At 38.6% G+C, this 27,973-nt stretch overlaps 1 protein-coding gene across 2 annotated transcripts in view; it reads right to left on the bottom strand.

Annotated features, from left to right (window-relative positions):
• The window catches only part of zfpm1 (zinc finger protein, FOG family member 1), an 86,524-nt gene extending 58,954 nt beyond the window's left edge, over positions 1 to 27,570 (bottom strand). Inside the window, exon 1 of one of the 2 annotated variants that reach the window (XM_004913612.4) lies at positions 26,804 to 27,570. In XM_004913612.4, coding sequence (XP_004913669.2) covers positions 26,804 to 26,927 — 124 coding nt within the window. In that variant the 5' untranslated portion in view covers positions 26,928 to 27,570. The remainder of the gene's footprint in view (positions 1 to 26,803) is intronic. The other variant, XM_002936100.5, reaches the window with a different exon arrangement.
• Positions 27,571 to 27,973: the final 403 nt, after the last annotated feature.

The following is a 27,973-nucleotide window of genomic DNA, read 5'->3' as shown; positions in this document are numbered from 1 at the left end:
CTATCCAGACAATCATTTAGTAAAGGATGAATAACAAGGATACTTGATGACAGCAGTTACATTTACTTTCTTGTAATGCATTAACCTCCCCTACAAGAGCTGATGGGGTTTTATAGCTGTCTGTCTGTACTGAGCTATCAAGTTACTCCATGACAGCCAACATGCAGTATGGACTGATCCATTTAAACAAAAACGACCAAACTGAACAATGCATTGCTAATGGCAGATTTAATTTATTGTTTAAAAAATTACTAAGAAGAGCTACAAGAACTCTTGTACCCCTTAGCACTATTTCACTTGTGTCCCCTGTGACCCCTACTGAGTTTCCTAATAACGAAAAGGATAAAATATCTGAAATGTAACCCAATACATATAACATATTTTAAGAATAAAATGTACTCTAAATTTTAGCAGTTTTTTCTGCAACAGGTGGTAAGAATGAAGGGACTATCCAAACACATTCTGATATGAACACCTCACTGTGGTAAACAATCTGAATAAACTGGTACTTGTGTGTTGCCTTTGTTTGTGAAATGTGTCAATTTTGCTCTAAAATATAGTTAGGGTTGCAACCTTTTCAAGAAAAAAACAGCCTTTCTATATTTTTGCCTTTTTTCCCTATTTTTTCCCATATTTAAAAAGGGAGTAAGATCTCAGCCTGGCAATTATAGGCCTGTAAGTTTGACATCCGTGGTGGGCAAGTTATTTGAAGGCTTGTTAAGGGATCACATTCAAAATTATGTAGTGGAGAATGGCATTATGAGCAGTAATCAGCATGGCTTTATGAAGGACAGGTCATGTCAGACCAATTTAATTGCTTTTTATGATGAGGTAAGTAAGAAGCTGGACAGTGGGGATGCAGTAGATATAATCTATTTGGATTTTGCCAAAGCATTTGATACCGTTCCCCACAAACGACTGCTTTCTAAACTAAGGTCTATTGGTCTTAGTGAAGTCGTTTGCACATGGATAGAAAACTGGCTACAGGATCGGGTACAGAGGGTGGTTGTTAATGGTACATTCTCTACTTGGAATAAGGTCCTCAGTGGGGTCCCTCAGGGTTCTGTACTGGGTCCACTTTTGTTTAATTTGTTCATAAATGACTTAGGGGAGGGTATTATGAGTAATGTATCAGTGTTTGCAGATGACACAAAACTCTGCAGACCAGTCAATTCTATCCAGGATGTGACATCCCTGCAGCAGGATCTTGACCAACTGGCAATCTGGGCAGCTAAGTGGCAGATGAGATTTAATGTGGATAAATGTAAGGTCATGCACCTGGGATGTAAAAATATGCAAGCCCCGTATACCCTTAATGGGACTGCACTAGGCAAATCCATAATGGAGAAGGACCTTGGAGTCCTTGTAGATAATAAACTTGGCTGTAGCAAGCAATGCCAGGCAGCAGCTGCAAGGGCAAACAAGGTTTTGAGCTGTATTAAAAGGGGTATAGATTCACGGGAGGAGGGGGTTATTCTTCCCCTTTACAGAGCGCTGGTAAGGCCCCATCTAGAATATGCTGTTCAGTTTTGGTCTCCAGTGCTCAAACGGGACATTATTGAGTTAGAGAGGGTCCAGAGAAGGACAACTAAGCTGGTAAAGGGTATGGAAAGTCTCAGTTATGAAGAAAGACTGGCCAAGTTGGGTTTGTTTACACTGGAGAAGAGGCGCTTAAGAGGTGACATGATAACTATGTATAAATATATAAAGGGATCATATAATAACCTTTCTAATGTTTTATTTACCAGTAGGTCCTTCCAACGGACACGAGGGCACCCACTTCGTTTAGAAGAAGGGAGGTTCCATTTAAATATTCGGAAAGGATTTTTTACAGTGAAAGCTGTGAAGTTGTGGAATTCCCTCCCCGAATCAGTCGTGCTGGCTGATACATTATATAACTTTAAGAAGGGGCTGGATGGATTCTTAGCAAGTGAGGGAATACAGGGTTATGGGAGATAGCTCTTAGTACTAGTTGATCCAGGGACTGGTCCGATTGCCATCTTGGAGTCAGGAAGGAATTTTTTCCCCTCTGCGGCAAATTAGAGAGGCTTCAGATGGGTTTTTTGCCTTCCTCTGGATCAACTAGTAGTTAGGCAGGTTATATATAGGCATTATGGTTGAACTTGATGGACGTATGTCTTTTTTCAACCCAACTTACTATGTTACTATGTAAAGGAAAACTATATCCCCAGAATGAATATTTAACCAAAAGATAGTTCATATTATGTTAAGTGACCTATTAAAGAATAGATATATCTGTAAATATTGCCCCTTTACATCCCTTCCTTTCATCCAACATTTAGTGTTGGGCTGTGTGCTCCCTCAGAAATCACATGACCAGAAATAATGCAGCTCTAACTGTAACAGGAAGTAGTGTGGGAGTAAAAGGCAGAACTCTGTTCATTAATTGGCTGATGTGGCCTAGCATGTATGTGTGCCTTGGCTTGTCTGTGTGCACTGTGAATCCTATGGTCCAAAGAGGCGCCCTTAATTCTTAAAATGGCAATTTCTATTTAGGAGTACCCAATGGCACATAAGTATACTTTTATAAAAATGGTTTATTCAGATGAAGCAGGGTTTTACATATGAGCTTTTTTATGCAATATATTTTTATAGAGACCTACATTGTTTGGGGGTATAGTTTTCCTTTAATTACATTGGCATCAAGCATCATTTTAACCGGCCAGGTGGCAACCCTAAATATAGTCCATTTTTGCTCCCTATTAGGGAGTTACCTTATAGATTTGAGATGGGTTGCCTTATGTCTATGCTGTAAAAGCCTGATAAAGTTGGGCTTGGCCCAGCTAACACTGGGAAGCACCTATCTCTAATTAGTAACCCTTTTTTTATCCAGATAAGATAAACTCCAGTTGGTTGTCAAGGAGACAGCTGCCCTCTTGCTTTTAATAATTTTCGAGATTAAAATAGTAAATCACTGAGGGTGAGGGGTCGAAGGAGGGACCTATGGGAAGAGGGAAATAACAAGGCACCTCCCTCCTTCGCTCTATCTTTGCAAGATACGTGACCATAAGCCATGCCTGATACAAAGCAGGTGCTGTCATTCACACAAGTAAAGGGGACTTCACAGAATATGTCAGGAAAGAAAGTAAAAGAGAGCAAAGGGGACAGACGGGGAGAAAATAATAGAAATAATAATAGCAATAAGAGAGGTAAAAAGGTGCAAACCAGCTCAGCAGATAAAACTCCAATACTGATAATAGTGTACTAAAAGTAAAGGAGGCTTTGCCTTACAGATGAGTATTTTCTATGCTGTGTATCTGCAATAATTGAATAGATCAGTAAATACCTGTTAATATCTAGCTAATCTCAGGACCTAGCTAATGACTTCTGTCCCTTTTTGCCAGGATCAGTGTCCGATCAAAAGGTTCACTGAAAACCCGCACACTTCGGCGTGGACCTTTTGGCCAGTTAAATAGGTAATTAATTGGTCCCTGAAACAAATAAGCAAAGAAACACAGATCTAATCTTTCCTATCATATTTGGCGGACTCCAAACTACTACATTTTCTGGAGTATTTGCCAAAGAACAGTCCTCTACTATTAAAATTCTTCTACTTTCCAACATTTGAATTTGTTAGAAAATATTAACTGTTTAAAACAAAAGGGAAATACATGTAGAGAATAAAGACATTAAAAGATGACTTTTACCCATGTTGTCTCTCAGTACTGTCATGGCACAAGCTTTTTATTAAAAACTGGAATTAGAAAGAGACAGTAAGCAAGGAGAGAAAAGACTGTTTTTAACAATGAGAAGAGACACCCTGACGGAGTGGGCAGATAGAGAAAGAGCAAAAGAGAGATAAGGAAAGAAATGTTAAGAAATGAGGGAGTCACAGAAAGGCAAGATAGACAGACAGAGGTAGGACGAGAGTGAAGGAGCCTGAGAAAAAACAGTTCCAATGATATCTGGGAGATTGGTTTCAGACGAAAATGCTCTTTCTGCCAAGTCTATATCCCATGTAACTGGTGTGTAGTCACTTAACATTCATCACTGCCTGAACTCTGTAACTTTATCAGCTCCTGAGCATGGCGCCATCTCTAGGCCCGGCCATTCTCAGCTCTCTGATAAAGCAGATAAAACTCTGATAGATTACAGCAGATTGTTACACTTCACGGGACACAATTACTAATACTAATAGTGAGCCCACGTTCGAGAGAGCAGGAGGAGGTGGGCGGAAGGAAGAGATAGAGCGACAGGAGAGAGTGCTGCAAAAAAAAAAGAGTCAGACCAAAATGTTAATACCATGGATAGGAAAAATATCAAAGAGAAGTAAAGAGGTGAAACGTACAAAAACAAGCTGTGAAAATATATCCTAGTAATATTTTACATTTTTGTCTCATGAAGCTTTAGCCAATAGAGAAAAAGAAAACCCTCACAAAAATTTGTCCCATGAGTGTGGAAGGATATTCTGACAGGTTAAAGTCTACTACAATTTGTTCTACCTGTGGGATCCAAGTTTAGGATGTGATAAAATGGTGATACCATCCATATGCCTTCAGAGTGTATGTGTGCCATGGGGTAAGTACAGTAGAAAGGAAGTCCCTGCTCCATAAATATATACACTGGAGAAAATAAATTTTGCTATGTTCTCTTTGTTAGGGGCAGACATATATTACATGGCCTGAGAGATTTTTTGCTTGACCAGCTGGCCTGCATGTTTTGCCATCCTTGTGTTGTGAAATAGTATGACCCAAACATGCTAATCTAAGCGGAAATGAGGGTGACTTACAGCTTCTTACATTTCCACACCTGTTTACACACCATGTATCCATGAAAAAAGGAAAGTTACACAATCAATCATATCTGACAGGAAATGAGGAGAAGTTTCAGCTTTACTCATTTTTTCACATGCTGACACACCATGCACCCCCTAAAAAGATGCACTGACATTTCGATGGGGTTGCAAAATGGTGTGTCAAAATTGCTACCCCCCCCAGGGACACACATGCCGAGACAATCAAGATTAAATCTGGTGACACGAGTTACCCTTTGGATAATATGTTTGCTTGGCCTTAGCATAATGGTCCGTGGGGCAATTTGGTTGAGGAGCTGAATTTATACACCATTATGAAGAAGCAGTAGTCTTTTTTTAAAGAAAAAACATAATAGAAAAAAGTCCAAATTTCTGCTGCATAATACTTACATGCCTTCTTTGCCCACACTATATTTAATCTTCGATGGGCAGAGCTTAATATAAAGTTGCAAAATGGGTGTTTGGACTTTTGATTTTCACGTATTGAGAGATATGGTTTAATCACAGAGAGGAGGGTATATGTCTCCAAAAGGTAATTTGACGTAATAAAGCTGTGTCTGCTGCAGAGTGGAGCCTTTTTATAGACCCTGGGCTGTCCATAGGCTCCATAACCTTTTTTGTATAACCGCTTTTTAAATATAAACTGAGCCACAAATGGTGGTTATTGATACTGTGGACAACACTATCTTTTGCACTGGACCATGACAGCAGTCACTCAAACAACTCATGTATCTTTAGCACTCATTTTACATAAGTAAAATGAGTGGTGGGCACCATTTCTTGATTTGCCACTTCAAATATGTAAATTTATTGTTTATCTTGGCTCTGTTTTCCCTTTAACTGAATACAGAGGCCAAGTATTTAATCCAAAAACATATTCTCATACTAGCCAATCACTAGTAGCACACATAAGGGCCATGGCAGATGGTATGCTTTGTCACCTACAGGAAATCTCCTCTACTCTGGGCCACAAAGTGCCTGGAAATACCTGCTTTCCCACATACATACTGTAGGTACTGCCACGTGTTAAAAACTTTTGTGTGGTTTTCTTGATTAAAAAAAAAATGAAAAACATAAAATAAAAAGAGCAGGTACAAATAAGAACAGAGTAGCTTCCTTCCACATTATTACAGGTTGTATGTGCTTTAACACCTTCATTTTGAAGATAGCAATTAAATTCCTGCCTCCCTTTACTTGAGAGCAAAGAACACTACTGTATATTTTAGAACTATTTAAAATCCAATGATCCATGCATCTAACTATAATTTCTTGTAGCCCATTGTCAGAGCTCAATTAGTCCTTCTTGCCATATCAAGCTCCTGTTGCAATGCCTCAGCCTTCCCAATGTCCAGGGTTATGTGTTAATTGCTAATCACAGAGATTGTGGTTTGGTGCTACTAGGCAACAGCATTAGGTCAATTAGCTTTGTGAAAATCCTGCAAGCAAGATTGTATGGATACACACATCTATGAGATACATACACCATACACTTGTAGGGTCCTCTTTACTTCCTGTAAAAGTATTTGTATGTAATTTGTATTATGATGTGCATGCCCTTCTGTTGCACAGCAATGATGAATATGTTGCTGCTTTGTAAATACAGAATACACTTCTGCTTTGTTGTGGTGAGTACAGATGTGCTCTTAGGCCACGGGCACACCAGGCTGGTACTCGGCCTGTGATAAACGCAGGCCGAGAATCAGCCCCTACGCTCTGATCAGCTCACCCCATGCCTTCATATATAGCCACTGCCTCAGTCCAGGAGAAAGCACACAGAGGGGATTTCTGCACAAAAACTCGCGAATGTTGGTGCCAAAATCTGGTCCATGTCCCTGCACCCAGGTGGCTCCAGGTGCAGGCACAGGGATAAGCCGATGAGTAGCCTTATAAGAAGGCCCACTTTACTTATGATGTATACACCCTTGTATTGAACAGCGTTGCTGAATATGCTTAAGCGTTATAAATAATAATCTAGAATAATGGAGGCGTGCCCAATTTGACAAGAAAGCGGACTTTTTGGCTACTGCTACCATCTGCATTAATTTATTTTTCAAAATTTGTATTTTGTAAGAAATAAAGGAAGACAACAGGACAAAAAACCTCTGCCACAAAAAAAGACCTACCGTTTCTTTAAAATCACTTTGCTTCTTCCCCTGAATGCAGAGGTTAATATGAACAAACATACAATTATATTCAAAAAGAAATAAAGAGCAGCACATCTTTAAAGAAATAACAAAATGAACATTTTCTAAATATGCAATTGTTTGTTCACAAAGTGAGGGGAAAAAAACAACTGCATATTGCTTAATTTATTGTTAACATTTTATCACCAGCTCCATGAATTATCAAAGCCGCTCTATTCTCTGTTCCTGGCATTTTGGTGGAGCAAGATAAGGGTAAAAACAACAGCCGTAGTGGAAGAGTGAGAACAGGCAGATAGATAACATTGATAGAACTCCTACACCAAACAGCCCCATTCTTATCTCAGCTTTTTATCATCCCTTCCCTTTTCCTCCTGTTTTCTTTCTTTCCCCCCCAATAGCCCCATCAGGAATGGACCAGTGCATTAAAGCTGAACTTTACCCTGTTTGTAGAACAGAGGTGCAAATAACATGTAATGATGGCCCTGTGATAAGTTTAAGATTAATTGGAATGGTGTTAGGCTGTCCCAGACTGCCACACTTCCCTGCACTTACTGTATCCTACGACTTTACTTTAGTTTCAGACACGGAAGGGTCCCCCGGCCATATAGCACTGCAGGAGTTAAACATCCCCTTCCAACTAAAACGAAGCAACCCAACAGTAGTTAGGGAGTTAACAGACTGAGCACACTAATCTAATCCGATAAATAATGACAAGCAATATTTTTGTTCAAATGCTTTTCTATTAATACAAAGGTCATATTCATTGCTGACTGAATTCATTTAGCGCAAGAAACATTTAAAATGGCTACCACTAAGGCATTTGTCCCCTCTCCTGAACATTATGTAGTAGAATACACCATCTGAATTTATAGTAGAGCTATGAAGTTTTCAAAGTGTGATCTTGGCTTAGCAAGTTAAGTGTATAGTTGCCTTTCAGCAACAAGTCCTCTGTTTGATTCCAACCTGGGCACTATCTGCAAGACATTTGTAAATTCTACCTGTGTCTATGCAGGTTTCAGTCAGTAACTGGCTCTTCATGAAACTGACCAATGTTTGTATTTTAAGAATTAGTGTGGATTTTGATTTCACTGGGCATGTACAGATTGATTTACAATAACACCCCTACTCTATCACAAGCAGAAAAGGACAAAAAATAGAAAAAATGACAACCTGCAGCACCACTGCAGTACACTTGTGTTAGTAAAATTAAGGTAAAACAAGTGTATTTTAAGGAAGATGCCTATTGCCTGCCCTGTTCGCGACTGCTACTGTCAGGTGCAGAGATTTGTGCCAAATTTAGCAGGCCCAAAGATCTGAGTCTGACTCTAATGAGGCATCCACATGCACACCTTATTAAGTGGACTTCATTTTGGCCAATACTGAAATGTCCACAGCTACACTAGGCTCTTACTATTTCTGTCAACAGGAGGCAACACATAGCAATGAAAACACCAGGTCAGCCATAGCCCTAAGTATCACTTTCAGAAAACAACCAATTAGATTAATATTAGAGGAAAATGTTAGATAAAGGGCATTAGCAAGCTTTTCATAAGGCAGAAGAAACAAAAATGCACGACTATGTAAAGCCATATATACACACAAGCATCTAACAACATACACAACAAACACTGACATAGCACAAGTAAGAATATAACGAAATGCACAAAGAAAAAAGTCCCAATTGTTATAAGTCTCTTGCTGTTATATCATTTCCTGAGGGGAAAAAATGAGAATTGCATAACTTTTTGCCTTATTATTATATGGAACTGTTTGTTTTGTTGTTTTAAAGGGTTTCAGAAAGGAAATGAGATTGTGCTTTAATGCTTTTTGTTTCATACAATGAGACTGTTTTACTGTCCATTTCCCATCCAGCATTTAAAACATTTCCATTCTGTTAAATAATATATGGGGAACAGGGAAAATGGGGAAAATGTCCGTTTTTCTTTTATTTCACTCCCTTTCCTACCTCTCTTTGAAAAACATAATTTATCTGTGTATTATCAAGAAAGCCAGACACTTTAATCAGTGAGCTATGAAGTCAGTATTTCCATTCTTATCTGGTGGAGGAGTGGAAATGGAGAACAGATAGGCAGCTCCCAGGCCGATCACTGGTGGGGAATGTTAATGGGAGAAGCAGCAAGGAGATTGGCTGCAGAGTCCTGCCTATCTCTACTATTATCAACCCGTTATCAATTCAACCATCACAGCTCAGTAATGGGGCCAGTTCAACTTTCTGCTTTATCAGGGAGCCTGATTCAAGCCAGAGGGACACAGGCTGCAAGACAAACGGGAGAGTGAATAAGCATCTGGGCTCACAGTGTATTTAGAAAAGCAATAAGATTATTTCATTCCTGTATGCGTGGATCCTGCGTGTTAACCCCATTTACTGCCTGGGCCGCCAAACCACAGCAAAAACCTGTTTATGTTATAAGAGAAACCACACTGTCCACACCATTGCTGATAGACTCCTAAAATGAGCTAGGGAAGAAGTGATCTTGATTTTGTGTGTTTTTAATGTAAAACTAGGAAAGCTTTAAATATAACAGTTCTGAAACACCAGAGTTCCAATTCAAATAAGAACTTACCCATGACCTTTAACTTATTTGACAGCCTGATTTTAAGTTTTCCCACATTTTAAATTTTACACATTTTTAATGTGGTCCTACCAATATATAACGCATTTCCCTGGTTTTTTATTTTCCAAGATTTTGTATCTTTCTTTCTGTTCCCCTAAAAAACATAAAATGGGAGTTGAGTTGTATAATTCACAATGATCTGATCACCACATCAAAAGGCCACAGGAAAAGAGCTTTTATACAGGTCATGGAAGTCTGAGGTGGCTTCCCCATATTTTCAAGCAAGGAAAGGACAATTTCTAAGTCAATGTTGTGACACAAATTATATATCTAACTATATAAAAAATAACTGAACACATAAGCACAATTTAAAATTACATATGGCTTGTGGCTCAAGTGGTTTTTTTGCCCTATTTATGTGAGCAGGAAATATTCAGAACAGTATACAATTTTGATAAAAATGTAATAGGGTAGGATCAGAAAATAAACTTATTAGGGCCATTTCAGCAATTTTGAAAACACCCCAAACTTGCCCCTGAGTTTATACTCTAATTTAAATCCAGTATTGGTGTTCAAGGCAAATATGACTAAGTCCGGAACACTGCCTCCCCATTTAGAGGCAGCACTGGTTGACATGGGGAGAATAACATGCAGATAATGCTCAGGCCAGGACCCCAGCACTATAAGGCAGAAGTACTACCCATATGAAATTTGTACTGCATTTCAGAGGGAAAAACATGGCATGCAAAGGGCTACACATGACATAAGCCTGTGGTGTAAAACAGAAAACAACAGCCAGGATTCATAGTACAACAAGCAACGGAACACAGCTGATGGTTGTTGTTCATGTAACCATGTCTATTCATGGGCACATCTAGCAAGGAGCTGGGAAATGTTTTTTGGCCTTCCTTTTAGATGTGGGGTTGATAAGACATTTAATATGTTTTGGGGATCTCGGCTCAGAGAGTGTGTGTTTCACGTGTGTAGCTAATTGCCTTATATCTACATAATGAGCACCCAGCAGATGGCAGTACCTGCTACCTCCCCATATGATGATCAGAGGAATCTGCCAAGTTCTGTGTATCAGTACCGATGGATTTTGTTGAATATTTCAGTTCCTTTGCATCTACTTGCACAAATTCATTATTATTAATTAATTAATAATAAACTGACTTCTCTAATTCATACAAAAAGAGAAATATAAACTATCCTTTTATTATGTTCTACCAAAATTGCCACTCCCAGAGGTGAAAACACACAGTAAAGTGAAAGAGGGCTATAGAACATATAATATCTGGCAAAATGCCTTTGAGAAAAAACTTTGAATATGACCAATATATGTATATGACCAAAGAAAGGTTTGTGTTCTTAGTAGATATAGATGTACATAAAAGCCCAGCCAACAGGTTAATTAGGATAAGATTTTGGGTGGATCCTTAAGGTGGCCATATACAGGCCAATAAAACTTGCCTGCCCATTTAAGCAAATGGGTTTGTCCAATGGGCCTGGTAAAAAATCAGGTAGATATTTATCAGGCAGGTTTAAAAAATCCCATTGAGAGACAACCACATCAGGACAATAATGCAGCTGTTGTCCCAAAGGCCTGCATTTACTGTCAGGCCAAAAGATCAGATGAAGACCAAATCATCTGATCAGCCGGATATCGCCCACCTTGGAAACCTCGCCAAATGAACAGATCTTTAACTGTATGGCCAGCTTAAATTGCTATCCTTGATAGTCTTGGCGGATACAAAATTGTTTTATATATTTGTAACTGTGTTATACGGGTGCCTGATCATACGTTGGACCCCAAAGGGAAGGTAGAACTAAAAAAGCCCCAAACCACAGTTCTGTAATGTGTTACATTTTAACAATTTAGAGAGATGGCAATTAGGTTTATTGGCTGCAACTGGAAAGCATCACAGGGGGAATTCATGTGTAATAATTTCTAAAACATAAAACTATAAAAAAGAAAATTGGAAAAAATGAGAAAAGGACAATTAATTAAGGGTTTACTATACTGATTGAAGGGGAACTTCAATCAGTATAGAGCCATATTAAAGGCCTCACTTCTATATTTATTAATATAGAACAGAGCTCACAAACTCATTTCTGAGTCATGGGCACATGTGAACGCTAGACATAAAAAAAAATAAACAAAGAAACAATGAAAGTGGGCCCACAAAAAAAACTTGTGAAAAACACACAAAACAGTTATGGTATTGTAAATCATTTGTCGTGAAATACGATACACAAATATAGCAGCCACTGCAACAAAGAACAGATACAATTTCAGGCACCAAAAATGCAATAAATCAATTCCCATTAATACAAATATAAAGGCAAAGATTAGGAGGGTGGGTCAGTTCACTCAAATCTTCATCTAACACAGTTTACATACATTCACAAGGCTGACATTTTTATACAAAAAATTTCATTTTAAACAAAGTATTTTTCCCCTTTAGACCCTATTTCCAGAGAGAGCCATAGCTATGGCTGTTATTTAAGCACAGGTTCCCAGAAAATGAAAAAGTCAATAACAAATCATGATTAATAAATGCCCTCATTATGCTAAATTTACTACTTGCAGATCAGGCTGCTGAGAATCCTCCAGATCTTCCTCTCTGCCCCACACCCATAAGCCCCCAAAGCGCAAGTGAGAGGTCGGCATTAATCATAGTCAGGCAGTAACCCAGCTCAGTAGAGCCCTTGTGTCTTTGCTTTTCTGGCTGTTTGTTATTGTAGTTGAATCCTTCTCCAGCCTGCTTGCCGAAGATAAGGGCTCTTTATCAGCCTTAAAGATCTTTATCAGCACACAGATCAGCCCATACAACTTATCTGAAATTCACATCTACTCAAGAGCTGAGCAGAGAGGAAAAACAGGCCAGCCAACTCCTGAGCTCAGACCCGACGTTATGTTTCCTTTTTCTTTGTTTTGTTGGTTCTGAATGTTCAGTCTCATTTAGCAACAATGTTTTGGGAATACAATAAATGTCACTGATATCTCCATCAATTAGGTCTAGAAAGTTATTTGTAAATAACTATTCTACAACAAAGGGCTATACGCTGCATTTCTTCTAGATCCACCAGCAGGTGAGCTGTCTTTAGAGCATTTAGTAGAACATGTCTTTCCCACAAATATGACTATTTTATGTCTTGTTAGTGTTTCACACCTCACCACAAAGGTTTTGATACTGCACACTATTTAAATAGATCCTAAAGTTATCAGTTAATGTAAATTGCTATTAAAAGAAGTGCCTGTATGGCTGTTATTCTCTACACGCCTGGCTCTGACTCCTGATACAAAGCAGCAGAAGCCATGATGAAAAAACCTGGAGAACTGACTTCTGCTACACTGTTCCAATAGTTAGATCTAGAGAACAGAAAGGGATAATAGCAGTTACATTTACAAATAACTTTAATTACCCAATTACCCAATTACCTTTCTTTCATTGTGCAAACAAATACTGTTTATGGTTGGAGAAAATCTTTAGCATTGCAGGAAATGCACAGAATACAGGTAAATGGGCTAACATGCTTGTTTGATATCACTGCCTTGTCAGCCACTGAGATCTAGAACAAAACTACATAAAAGACTGCGAAGGAAGTAGGAAGTTGTATACAATAGAGATGTAAAGATACTAACTCACTTTATATTTAAATAATACAAAAAAAATTGAAACGTTTTATCTGTATCAATGACAGATAAAAATGCACATTACTTTTGAGCCCTGGTACAGGGAACGGTTAAAGAGGCCACACTCTGAAATGGGGCAATTAGTTGCTGTGACTGGGTTTTAAAAAAGACGGCGACTAATCACCCTGTCTATCTTCACCCTTAAGTGGGAAAGCAGGCAGTGTTGCATGGCAAATTTAACCTTGGCATCTGTAAAGTACATGTAGTAATATGATTTAAACCAACTAAGGTGAGAAACAATGAAAGCCCCATTTATGATCGCAAGTGTAAAGTGCAAAATAAAAAGGATGCAAAATTGATGCCCGCTGATACCATTCACAATGGTAACTGTCCCATACCCGCTTATAACAATTTGTGGCAGTGCCAATATTTTAGCTCATCCTGTTCTCATGAATGAATTGACCCAAGAAAACCCTGGAGCTATTGCTAGCCTGGATTTGGTGGTAATTCCAGGGTCTTTTAAGCAATTTGTATCAATAGCTGAATTCTGCATGCTGTAATTAATTAATCCTGTTCCAACACAAATTCTAAGCAAACTGTGTTCATCACACCTTGCAAGCGTTTACAATGTTTACAACTTAAGGTGCCCATACACAGTCCAATAAAAGCTGTTGAATGACTGGCAGCTTATTGGCCAATGTATTCGCGGCAATCCAATGGGCCTACCCAACCAATATCTGTCCAAAAATCAGGCGCTGACCTGTGCATTGATGCGGTCCTCAATCAGACAGCCTGCATAGCACCAATTATAATCAGACCATTTTGTCCAAAAGCCAAACGGTCAGATTAACCCAAAATAGCCCACCTCAAGTTGGGCATAATGGGGAAAGATCTGCTCATTTGGTGAGCTCACTAAATGAGCAGATCTTTTAATGCATGGCCACATTCTGGGGGATAAAGGATGCACTGCGGGGAAAAAATAGCAATTTGCATCCCTAAACTGCGCTTTGCACAATGCATGCATTTTTAAACAAAGCTTAGTATGTTGGGTACTTAAAGTAAAACATAGCTTTTACTGCACAGTGGAGAAACTGTGCCTTACTATCACCAGCTTCCTAAAAACTTTAAAAAGCAGCTATTGGCCAATACAGCAAGGCATACCTACCCATATGAAAACTTGCACCTGGACTGCAACCCATAGCAATCAATCAGTGATAAGCTTTATTCACCCAGTAGCAGACAGAAAAATGAAAGTAATAATCTGATTGGTTAACATGTTTACTATCCAGGTGCAAAGGTGCCCGGTGTTGGAAAAGGAGTTTGAGTGTGTTTCTTACCATAACAGTTTGTACCTTGATTACAGTGTACCTTTGTGTGGTGTTGAAAGAAACTCTACTTCTGGGATACTACACTATGATGAACTCTTCTTCATTTTATCTCTACCACTCTGTGAATTTAAGCAATACCACTAAGACAGTTAGTAACCAACCAAGAAAGTTGTTATATTAGAATGCTAACAAGGTCCAGCAGGTAGTTGACGATTCAGTGCATGTATGTATTTCTTTACCATTTTTTGGAAAAAGCTGCAAAAAACGGGCAGAGCAGGTTGACAAGACATTTTGTAACTGTATTTGTAAAGGACAAGAAAAATTAAAATCGCCCGAGTGACTTAACCCCAGGCAGAGCAGGATATCCACCAGAACTTAAACTATTAGTAACTAAACATGTTCCTGTTTCTGAATTGATTATTCAAAAAACAGATATCCAAATTAAAGGAAGATCATCTTCCATAGGGGGCCATTTACTAACTATCAGATTTTTTTTTCCCTCCGATTCGCATTTTTAGTGCTAAAAGTTGCAACTTTTTCCATATTCACTATGTGTCCGTCAATTTGGCAGTGAAAACTTGTATAGAAGTCAATGGCAGATATCTCTTCCCTTTCCTGGATTTTTGATGCTGTTTTTTGTGCAACGATTTCAAAAAATTTGAGTTTTCCAGGCAACAGTTTAAATTTTAAGTAAAATGCTAGACATTCGTGGAAATGAGTTTAGTCGAATATTTATTTTTCCTCTGTTATAATAAAATGAAAATTTGTATTTGATCCTAACTAAGCTGCATAAATCAATATTGATGGCAAATCAGTCCTACTGGGTTTCTTTGCCATTTTAAACATCTGTTATAAAGGGAAAGGACAAGGAAAGTGTTCTACCCCTAGGTCAGTGCTAGGGGCACCAGGCCACATACACTCATGCGCCATATCCAATTTTACTCTACTGCTTACAACACCTGGGAAAAGGGGAATAACTGGCAAGTCAAACTTGCTTTTTGACTCTATTTGCAAACTTTTCTATTAAAGTAGTTCTAAGACATTTTTTTCTTTTTCTTGCTTTTCACTCCACCCAATGATAAGATAATCAGATGTAAGTACACCCCCACAACTTCTACAATGATGAGAGATAAGGCACAAACAATGAAAATTCATATCACCAGATCTGATCAGATTCCCTTGTATGTCATAGACCTTAGAACTTTGCATTTTCCGTTGCCATATAGGCGTCTTATGGGCATGGCATTACAGCCATAGTAATGTGGCCAGCCATACCATAGCAGAGCATAGCTTTTCCTAGAGACGTTGTACGAAGAAATCCCAAAAATGTATGCCAGTGTATTCCTCCTTTAGTAAGCACAATTCTGAAAAAAAAATTATTGGGTTTAGCAACTCTTTAAGTAAATCCATGGCATACCAGAAGAGTACTATGCCAGCAGCGAGACACCCATCACTGCTCAGACTGCCTGTCATTAGAGTAAATGTCAATTACCTATCTGTGTAAAACAGCCACAGAGATGACAAGTGTTTCTGTCACCGCAAAAATTCCAGAAAACCAAATTCATGATAAGTTTTCTCCAGTTCAGCCTTAGAAAAAACGATATATAAGCCACATTCAATTATTATAAATATGAACAAAACTTTCTAATTAGGGCATTTATTACTGTAAGGTATATGGTATACAATCATTTTAACCATGTTCTTGATGGTAGCTTTAAGCTTAGCAAACATACTGTACACCAGTCGCCAAAATTGGAACTGCCAGCCACACATTTACCTTGTTATCACCTAACAACACAAATGCAGCAATATGCTCTGCAAGACCAGCTTTTAAATCAAACATGTAACATGAGAAGTGGTCACAATAGCTACTAAGTCACCTGCGAGGCCCCATATTAAGGACAATGGTACTAGCCCCATAACACTGCATGCAGACATTATAACTACTCTAGTTTATGCCAGGGTATTGCAGGTTTTAAAGCAAACTTAATTAATAGAAATATTATTATATATATTTCCCTTGACCTCTCTTTACTTGCTGTGCTTTTTGAGTTCCAGATGGTCACCAAAAATAATCAGGGTGAAACACCCAATACCAAGTAGGTTCTCTCAATTTGGTCTTGGCCAAGTGTTCACCAGCATGTCTCCATCTACAAAGCAAGACATTTCTTCCCATAATGCAGTAGCATTAACAGTTTTATTGTAATTCAGTGTTTATGCTCACTGCATACTAAGAACTGCTCTAGGAGTCTTTGGGGACTGATGTATCCCAAATAAATGAATATTTGCTAGAGAATATGAAGAGAATTGCAAAGGTCATTGAATTTGCACCAACAGTAGAAAACACAATGAAGCAGTAAGCAATATTCACCTGTGATGTACCACCTTTAAAAGTGCTAAGCCACAGAGACAGTGGGTAGAATCCTTTGTGTTGTCAGGCCACTCTGTCCCACAAACACTGGCTTGCCCATAAACTCAGATGCCAGATCTAAGTATGAGAAGAATATTATAACCTTTTTGCCACAAAAAATATGTTGATGATATAATCAAGGGAATGCCTCTTGACCCCAAACTGGTAAGACATGAGGCTAAAGATAGCATTAAATAAAACTATTTCTCATAAACATATCTGCAAACTTCTGACCTTTAATATGAGCACTACAATGGTCAATCACATACGCCGGTATTGCAATGTCAAATTTTTTGTTGCACATAAATCAGACAAAAGATGGCTGTCTGAGGATGCTGGGAGATAGATTTTATAGCAGCTGAGGGACATTTTAACTTTCTTTCCCTTTCAATATTCACAATTAATGCTTACATTACATTTCTATGTAGATCAGAGAAGTGCTCAGTGTTCGATCTAGTGTTCTTATCTGCTTTACCAAATTGCATTATAAAATAAATTTGCCTTTAATCAGAGTTACAGCCCAGAGCCTTAGCCACCACACCATCCCTTCTAGATCTAGATATACTCAGAGAAGACATTCCAACAATCTGAACATGGACCTCTTTTAACAGGGAGGTTGGTTCTGAGCATGGATAATCTTATGACATATTTAAGATCCCCAAAGCTCAGTACAGGTATGGGACCTGTTATCCAGAATGCTCAGGACCTAGGGTCTTTCCGTAATTTGGATCTCCATAACTTAAGTCTGCTAAAAATCATTTAACTATTTAATAAACCCAATAGGCTTGTTTTGCCTCCAATAAGGATTAATTATATCTTAGTTGGGATCAAGTACGAGCTACTGTTTTAGAATTACAAAGAAAACTTTTTAAAAATTGGAATTATTTGCTTATAATGGAGTCTATGGGAGATGGCCTTTCCGTAATTCAGAACTTTCTGGATAACGGGTTTCCAAATAAGGGATCCCATACCTGTACTTAACATTTCAGAGACTTTCTGCTGATGTTAGTAAAAAGTTCTGATAAATTGTACAATATTGAATAACTGCAATCAAATTTTATCCTAAGCAAGCAGTGATAAAGTGGTACAAAAAGATTGGTTTAAAGTGATTAGTAGCGTTTTCTGTCTCTTTATCCACTGTTGGTGGTAGCAAAATTCAGTACTTGCATCTTGCTTGCATCACAGGTCTTTTAGGGCAATGACACTTTGGGAGATTTGTTGCTCCTTTTTAAAAATTCACTACCAGAGGTGACAAAACTTCCCAAAAATGCCTTGTCCTTCACTAACATTGTATGCTCTGTGAAACCAGGCATTTTTCCGTGAATAAGCTGGTTTACCACAAGTAATGTAATGTTAGTTAAGGGCAAGGCATTTTCGGGGAGATTAGTCACCACGGTAGCAAATTTCTAACGTGAATGACAATTTTCTATGTGTCTTTGCCCTTAGGTACCCCTTTAATGATTATAATCACTAACCTTAGTGATTAAGCCTTGCCCTGTCCTTAAAGAACAAGTAAACCTTTTTTTCTATTTCTAAAATGACACTAAATAGAACCAAGAAAAGCATACCTTTCTCCCTGCATTCAGTCTCGTGTAGATTCTGTATAACAAGCAGCTCAACTTCAGCTCCCTCAGCTACTTCCTAGTTTAGCAGGAAGCTCCATCCCCTTTTCTTTGCAGAGTTTTCCTTCTTTCTTTTTGACTGTGAAGCTGGTTGAAGAGGTGCCTACTGCACATGCCTGATTGATTTCCATTGGAGCAGAGGCAGCAGACATACTCAGTAAGTACCTCTTCAACAATCTTCACAGTCAAGGAGTGAATGAAAGCTCAGCAAAGAAAAGGTGGTGGAGCTTCACACAGGAATTAGCTAAGAAAGTTGAACTTAAACTGCTTTCAATAGCAGTTATACTTTCAAATAACTTTTAAAGCACTGGAAAAAACATCAAAACACACTGGAAAGTTTCTTTTTTTTTTAATTTATCTAAATTATATATTTATGGCTTAAGGTCTTCTCCTTAAGGTCCATAAAAGCCACTCTGATAAAAATGACAATTGTCAAAATAAGAAGAAAGAAACATAAATATTAAGGGAATACTTTTGTTGTGCTTTAAAAAGCCTCATCACTTATTTTTAAAGGAGGTCAAAATAAAAAAAAAATACATATTGGGGTGGGGTTTAAGGTGCAGAGACCATTACATAAAGCCTGTAATGACTTGCAGTGATCAATGAATGGGTTAAGGAACTCTAGCTCTGGAAGCCTCTCCCTGCACATGGTACCTGTCAGAGCAGCCAAGGCAGGCTGTAACATGGGTTGCTTTGCTTCCTGCTGTAAGTAGGATCCTCTATTTATCACACCAAAAATCAGTATTAGGTTTCAGCAGCAGAGGCTTTCAGAACAGCAGGCTCCATGCTTGCTCTGCCAATCGCACAATCCTTGTACCTGAAAACTCTGCAGTCCTAGAGGAACTTATTAGGGTGACTTGTGGGCGACTTATCTCCCCAATATGACATTCCACCGATGAAAATGTAAATCACCGGTGGGATGGCATACATGGCGGCGCGATTTGTGGAAATCGCCGAAGTTGCCTTGAGAGGAAGGTGGATGGAAAATACATATTATATGGTAACAACAAACTGATTCTAGTCAAAAAGTGAGGCATTATGGGAATTATTCCAAACAGTATTAATGTATCCAAAAATATATAATATACAGATAGAGAACCTGTGACCCACCCCTGTAATTGCAAAAAGACAATGGAAGTTATAGTTGTACAACAGCTAATGGACCTCACTTCATAGCTCCTTAAAACATCCCTAAAGGTCTCTGATGCCACCGATCCTGACAACAAAAAAGGAGAGAAGCAGGATCGAAGTGAAAAGGGGTAACAAATGTAAAGGAAATGGACAGAGGGAAAGGTCAGGATTTATGTGAAGAGAGAAGCACAAATAAAGGAAGAGTGCAGGGAAACTGAGCAAGGAACCAGACTCAGATTTATCAGTTTAATAATCACTCCTGGAAAAGCCCAGACAGGTAGATAGAACTTCAGGATTGCAATTACTTCCCCAGTCAGATAAACCACTTTTATCAGGCAGTTATTTCTGACATCCCTAAATCGGTTTGTTATCTGCAGCCTAGATCTAAACAGGCAAACAAATGTATAGGCTGCAATTCAACCAATGGGAGAAAGTTCCAGAAGTCTGTCACCCCCACTGCCCCAACGTACCTCCATTAAACCTATGGGAGCTTTCACTAATGTTCAGTTACTTTTTCAACTCTTTATTAAGGGTAAATTATACATTAGTATAACATGAAACTGAGTTCCTTCTGGTCTTGTATGAGTGTGATGGCCTCTGACTGCATGTTTGTTTTCTATATACATATTTCAGGATATTATCAGAAAATAAATATAAAATATACCCTGCTGCCGCAAAGCAATATCTAGTGAAGCAGAGATAAGATCAGAGCAGCTGCAAGATCTCAAAAGAAATACTTTGCAACACACGTGATCCTTTTAATACAATGAATGTGAGAGTCACAGCAGATAAGATCAGCATTCAAGCCTGTCCCGACACACTGATTCTATCAGGATGTGACTGCATAATGGAATATTTTAAGCTTATCTGGCTGCTGATCAGAGCTTGCTGTTATCCTGTGCAGCATCTGGGTGGGAGCGGGGCTTCAGAAGATGCAGAGACAGCTCCTCACCTTTCACATCAGCCCTTCCCCCTATCAAAATAATCTGCATAATAGCAGCCTGCGTAATGAGCTCCTGGAGTCCAGGCAGCCTCCATCTCCACAACGTATCTGTGCTCTGAAGATAAGGTTACATGTGACTGTATGTATATGCAATAATCCAGGAGGTCGGAGGCTACCAGCTCAATTTTCCTGTGTCCAAAGGAAATGTTTTGCTTTTTTTTCTCCCTTCCAATCAGGAAGAAATTACAAACAGCCAGCCAAAAATTTGTTCAGCGTACACCACAATATGAGATAGAATTGGGGGTGCTGTTAAGTCTGAATTGTAGTAGATTTTGTTCTGTCATATGATTACCAAAATTTCCCCTATAGCTACATATATTTATGTACCTAGCTATACAGTCTGCTCAATCTGCTTCTGGATTTGCCACTATATAACAAAAGGGGTTCAGGTCCACTAAATTATCTGCCTTATTATGACCACTTGCCTAAAATGAGAAGAGGGCAAAACACAAACACTTTATTTTGTCAAGTTAATAGGCACAAACCTCATAGCCAAAGTCTTCAAGGCTCTAGTCTCATTTTTAGTCTAGACTGAGTACTAACAGCACCAATCCTGGTGCTTTGGATCCCAAACAATTTATCATATGCTCTGACAGATCTGACAATCTTTCATATGCTCAGACTGTGTCCTATTATCTTGGTGTTTAACAGGTGGGTAGCAGATACAGATGATATTTACTTAATTGTGCTCAGTAGCATGGGTTGCAGGTAGGAAAAAAAGAGGTCAGCAAGGCTTTCCTCAGTCTGACGCAGTTACTGGGCCAATCAAGCAGTGGCATCATTTGGATTGTATGCCAGGGATTATTGCCTAGGTTCAGAGTTTCCTAGTATAGGTAAATGAACCTAAAAAAGTCCAAGCACTGAATATTTAAAAGAGGACAAATTCATATTTCTTGCATTAAGGTGACCACACACAGTTAGGGGTATATTTATTATAGTGTGAAACCAACATCACCGGTGACACTGCCCACAGCAATCAGTCAGATCTTTGCTTTTGTTTTGTAACTTGTAGGTGAATGTTAAAATTTAATGGCTGATTTGTTGCTATGGGCAACATCACCAGGGATTTTGGCTTACAAACTATATAATAAATATGCCCCCCAAAGTTTGATCTGACTAATTTACCAATGAGTCAAATAGTACAAAACACTGATGTATTTATTTCATGTACTAAACATGTATATCTGTACCAAAGATCTACCCATCAAAAAAGGTATATAAGCAGTTTACATCTTTAGCCCAACCAATCCAAACCAAATAGGATGAGGAATGGGCAATTGAACAAGTTTCCAATGCCGAATGGAAGGGCATGAAGGTCAATTTTAGTCAAACTGCCACCCATGGACACATGGCTATTGGCATATAGCTTCCTACTGTTACAGTCTAAAAAAATATGCTACCAAATAAGGATTTTAAAGCTTCCGAAAAGCACAATACTCAAAGCAATACGCAATCCAAACCACAGCGCTCAAACTAATGTGCAAGGTATGTTATAGTAACAAATGGGAATTCAGTAAAACACAAGCTCTCATATGTAAAAAGATGCACTAAGTTTGCCAAGGAGCAGTAACCCATTGACAATCAATAAGATGTTTGCTTTGAAACAGGTGACAAGTAAATGCTACCTGCTGATTGGTTTTATGGGTTACTGCTCCTGGGCAAACTTACTGACTTTTATTACATAACCCCCAAGAAGGACTACAATGTCTTACCAGGGTATTGCTTAATGCCAGTCTAGTATTACACCTTCAGAATTAAAGTCTGGGAACTATGACCACTGCTTCTTTGGAAAATATGAATTTGAATTAACTTAACATGAATGAGGCATTACAGTAGCTCCCACACAATTAGATAAAAATGGACAGATTATTTGAGGCTCTAGATCAGTAATCCCCAACAAGTGGTTCATGAACAACATGTTTCAAAGCAACCCCTTGGATGTTGCTCCCAATGGTCTCAAAGTAGGCGCTCATTTTTTAATTTCTGGCTTGGAGACAAGTGTTGATTGCATAAAACCCAATGTAAAGCCAAACAGAGCCTTCTGTAGGCTGCCAGTCCACATAGGGGCTACAAAATAGCCAATCATCAGCTCTTATTTGCACCTCCAGGAACTTTTTACAGGCTTGTGTTGCTCCCCAACACTTTTTCCATTTGAATGTGGCTCACAGGTATAAAAGGTTGGGGATCCCTGCTCTAGACTATAAGATTCCATGGGCAGGGCCCTACAACCTCATGCCACAATTTATGCATTTATTTATGCATGCCATCATTTGTAATTGGTTTTGTTGTTTTTTAATCAGTCATTCTGCATGCATTCTCCCCTATTCCCCAATACCACACTGTAGATGATGTTGGCATTTTATAAATCCTATAATAATAATAATAATGATGTTTTCCCAAGAACAACAAAGAAACGGTAAACAAATAAAATACATTTTTGGTAACCCCAACCTTTCTTTAGCAGCAGCACCCTAACCCTACTGTCTCCCTAAGAATATGTAATTGTAACTGTGCATCTATTCTGTTGTATAGGTAAACTGTTATATCTAATATTTGTAAGCCTTGTAAGGTTGTTCACCTTTACCATAACTTCTAGTTTGTTATAAAGAATGCTATTCTGAGACAATTTGCAGTTGGGCTTTATTTTGTATTATTTGTGATTTTTGAATTATTTAGCTTTTGTTCAGCAGCTCTCCAGTTTGGAATTTCAGCAGCTATCTGGTTGCTAGGGTCCAATATAACCTAGCAACCAGGCAGTGATTTGAAAGAAAGACAGGAATATAAATAGGAGAGGGCATGAATAGAAAGATAAGTAATAAAAAGTAACAATAGCAAGAAAATTGTAGCCTCACAGAGCAATAGGTTTTTGGATTCTGGGGTCAGTGACCCCTCTTTGAAAGCAGGAAAGAGTCAGAACAAGAAGGCAAATAATTCATAACTATACAAAATAAGAAAATGAAGACCAATCAAAAAAGCAACTAAGAATAGGTCATTCTATAACATACTAAAAGTTAACCTGAAGGTGAACCACCCCTTTGACAATGTAAAGCACTGTGGGAATGATAGAACTATGTAAATAATAACTTACTGACACATAATATTCCACAGATAAGGATGATGGTTAGCCAATGACAATTTTTGGAAAAAGAATACACATGTATACATATGTTGCCACTATAAAAATTATGAATAAATAAAATGAGACATAAAGGGGAATCAAACCTATTTATGAGTAAGTTTTATATTATATGTTTCTTATATAGACAGAAAAGCAAGAAAGCATTAGTATTACCGTGTGCACAGACTATTTATTATCTATATATATCCGTACAAAGAACTTGCCGTATACAAGCACTGCTATGGAGAAGTGGAGATTACCTCTGTTGTGGTAAGCAATATGGTAACTCCTGCACCTAGGAAGAATTGCAAATACACAAATAGGATAACATAACATAATCTGTTATCCCTATGTCAATAAATTGATAAAAGCGAATTATAATTTAATTTTTAAACTTTGTTTAAAAATCATATTTAACATATTTACATAAAAAAGCAATATAAACTAGCTATATGATTTGTAAGATTGTACAGCGCTGCGTACCCTTGTGGTGCTTTATAAATAAAGTTATACATACATACATACATACATATGATTTAGTACCTAAAGGGAAAGTGCACCTTTAAAACAAACTTATAGATCTATTCTGTGCAGTTTCTTTTATGATGTATGCCCATAATCTCTAAGAATAAATGTTTGAGGGACAAATAATGTTTGTGTCATAAAGTCATATAAGCAGACTAAGGGCCATAACTATTGCTTGGAGGCCTGAACATGTCCAGCTGGAGAGGTCTGTTATAGAAGGACCTATACTAAGTAACTTTTCAATTGATCTTTATTACTTATTTTGTACTAGCTTTCCTAGTCTGGCCCTTTCAAGTCTACAGCTGAAAATGCTGTCAAAAGATTGAAGAAACTTCTATGCAAGGCTTCCATTTCATTGTTTACTTTTTTAGTATGAATCTTTTTTTTTTCCAACAGTAAATTACCAGAATTCTTATTTCCCTGGCCAAACTCACAGGGTGCTGAAATAAAATAAACATGTGCCATAAGCAAAGACACACTGGACGATTAGTCGCCCGACTTTTTAAAAATTTGCAGCAACAAATCTGTGTATCAAAAATTAGCTGGTGTTTAGTCACAGCGACTTGTATTTTAACCTATGACAGAAAAGTCACTGCGATTAGTCGCCGCAATGGACTTTCTAAAAAGTGGTTGATACTAAATGGGGGCCATACACATAGGCTTTGTTTGAATGTGCATCTACTGAAATACATACTTAATGAATCAAAATGCATATATTGTAATTTATATTGTATTTATTTTTTTACAAAAATTAGTGGGGGGGTTTTGTAGTTAAATATTTCTCACATTTTAAACTTGAACTTGTGCCAAATTAATGTGCTACACTGTAAAAAATGCATTTGACTTTACTAATACCCCACAATATTTGTGGAACCAACTGTATTAAGTAGATCATACACTGTAGTTCCTTTCAAACCTGCATCTCAGAGGTGCATCAAATGCACAGACAAAAAAATGTCTATGTGCAAGGGCTTTTAGGACTCATATAGCCAGTTGGCATGCAACTAATCACTCTGGCAGAGGTATCAGCACCACAAATGCATATAACATGTAAACCAATTCAATCATTTTATAGTCAGTTCTCTTGAACTTGATTTAACGTATATGTACCAAGTGGGTTTGGCATTCAGTATATGGCTGCTCATCTAAAGTGGCCTCAGTCAAATTTGCAGCTTCCTTCCTAATTGACAAAGTAAATAATCTACACTTAATTCTATCATTTCATTTTAAGTCTCTGATCCACCATAATAAGCAGAATGAAAGGCATATCCATTTACTGCAGAAAGGAAACTGTACAACAAAAAGAATACTTATGTAATGACGGTCAACATTATATTTTACTATTGCTTGTCTTAAATGTCCATTTGGTAAATGACACTATATGACTATATACGTTTTGCTTGAAAAGTGTCAATTGAAACCAAAATGCATGCATTATTCCAATAGAAAGCATGCTTTTACTCTACAGCAAAACTTGCAGTGGATGAAATTCTTGAAGGCAGAGTTAACTATGAGCCCTCTCCTTGAATATGTACACCTATAGACCAATTATACTTTATTATATTTTTTTTCGTCACACGCCTGGTTGGTAAACTCACTAGGGAAAAGAGTTCCTGTTGACTTCTCAGAGGTGTGATTTGCTTGTTGTATATAATACTAAACTTGTGTACTTTAACTGGAACATGTCCACTTGTTTAAAACCACTACAATGACTCATGGTATTAGCTGCCATTGATAATATTCTCTTATATTTGCTTATAGGCCGCATTTGCAGCCAGAGCCTCGGGTAATAAGGCGGCCAAGGTACACCTGACAGTGGAACTGCAACAAAACAAATGACTTAACATTTTTAGTGTGTTGACCAGTCACATTGACTACATTTATGAAATTGACATTGCTATGTAGGGATAGATCAACAGTAGAGAAAAAAAACACATCTCCTGATTTCTCTCCAGATTTCCATAATGATTTCCTGAGATGAATTTTTTTATTACGCATAAGACGTCTAACTTTTTTTTTCCTGTGGCCCCAAATGGTCAGAGTGTTTACCACTGCAGATTGTGCTACCCAGTCATCTGACACACATACAGCTACTAATATCACCTGACAGACCTCTAGCCCCTTGCTTCCCCCTGCTTCTATGTACTTCAGACCAGTTGAGGTCAGTATTTAGTTTGATAAGAAAATAATAATTCAAGTAAAACTACCTGTATTGTACCAGCAAAGGCTATGACACATGGTGCTACTTATAGCGACTACAAAACGCCACAGAAAATGGCTACAAAACTGCCATAGACAATACTAAAAATTGTCTCTACTAAAACACATGTAAAGACAATCTTGTGTATTTTGTAGTCTTACAAGTAGCTCCCTGTGTCATGACGCTTAATGCCACATGTGATTGGCATAATGTCACTTAAAAACCTTTTAATTGTCTATGTTTGTTCCAGGGAGTGATGTTTTCTGGCAAGAGAGGTTGGAGTTTCTGAGAGAGCCAATGAATAAAGTCATACACACCAACACACATACACTTACGTTTGATCTGTCTGGGATTGCTCTGTTTCCTTCTGGACATCTCTGTGCGCTGGGCAGTCAGGGTGGCCAGGCAGGGGGTGGGGCTGGCAGGCAAGGCAGGTTCAAGCTGCCCACATGCCCACATCGGTCGTCAGCCCTGGGGGTACACAGGAGGGCACACAGGGATCAAGCAAGACGATGGGTTCACATAGGGTATGGAGAAGTGTGGATGTGATGCGACGAGGTGCCCAGCAGGGAGAGATCTATACCCGTGCAGCCGGTGCCCTGAGTGTGATGCGCTGCCCCAGGCTGCCGGAATGAGGAGAAGCCAGAGACTGCTCGGGCTGATAACTGTTACGAAGGAGTCCGGGCGGCTACTGCTTAGAATGAGTCCCCACCCTGTGCGCTCCAAGTCGGCTATTCCTGAGGGTGCAGGCAGGTGATATCTGGGCTTTCCCTAGTACTGCGTAAATAACGGTAACAAGGCTGAGAGCAAGTAAATCCAGTTCTGTGTCGGTACCAGACAATGGCAGCGACCCACAAGCTGTGCGTTGGTTCAGTGCTGCTCTCACTCAAACCTCAGAGTGCCGGGATCGCTGCTACTTTCTCAATGGACCGTGAATATGGACCAAACCCGCCAGAGCGCAACATTCCAACCAGGGCGTGGCCAACTGGGGAGGGGGCGGGGTATCGTCGGAGATACCAGACTTTCGGATTTACCTCGCCTCCGCTGTAGTTTAGGTACGGAAGCCCGTGAGGGACCCACCGTCATTGAAATTTCCCGAAAGTTGGTTTTGACAAGCACTCAGTGAAACACGCGTTTGCTAAATCCGCACGAAGCAATTTGCATTAGCTCCACCCTCTTTATTCTTGGCAACTCCCCCCAAGACACACGCCCAGAGTAGTGAGACTGAATTGGGATTCTTGTGTGTTGTAAATGGGCAGTTTGTTGTAAATAACAGAAATTGATGGCGTAGCTCTTTGCTTACATACTCACATGCTAGCGGGTTGTATATACGAATAAGATGCCAATAACTTAAATAGGTTTACTGTAGATTTGTGGGTGAGTGGTGCTGGTCTGTCATCCTGTCTTTTCTGTGGTGAATAACTGAGTTCTTAGGTTGGCCTAAGAGTCAGGATTTTTAAAGTGGTTTGTTTAAAATCGTATTGTAAAAAAAAAATACTAACATT

The sequence above is a fragment of the Xenopus tropicalis genome, chromosome 4 (genome assembly GCF_000004195.4).
Source record: "Xenopus tropicalis strain Nigerian chromosome 4, UCB_Xtro_10.0, whole genome shotgun sequence".
Taxonomy (NCBI): domain Eukaryota; kingdom Metazoa; phylum Chordata; class Amphibia; order Anura; family Pipidae; genus Xenopus; species Xenopus tropicalis.
This window is presented reverse-complemented; position numbering and strand designations above follow the sequence as displayed.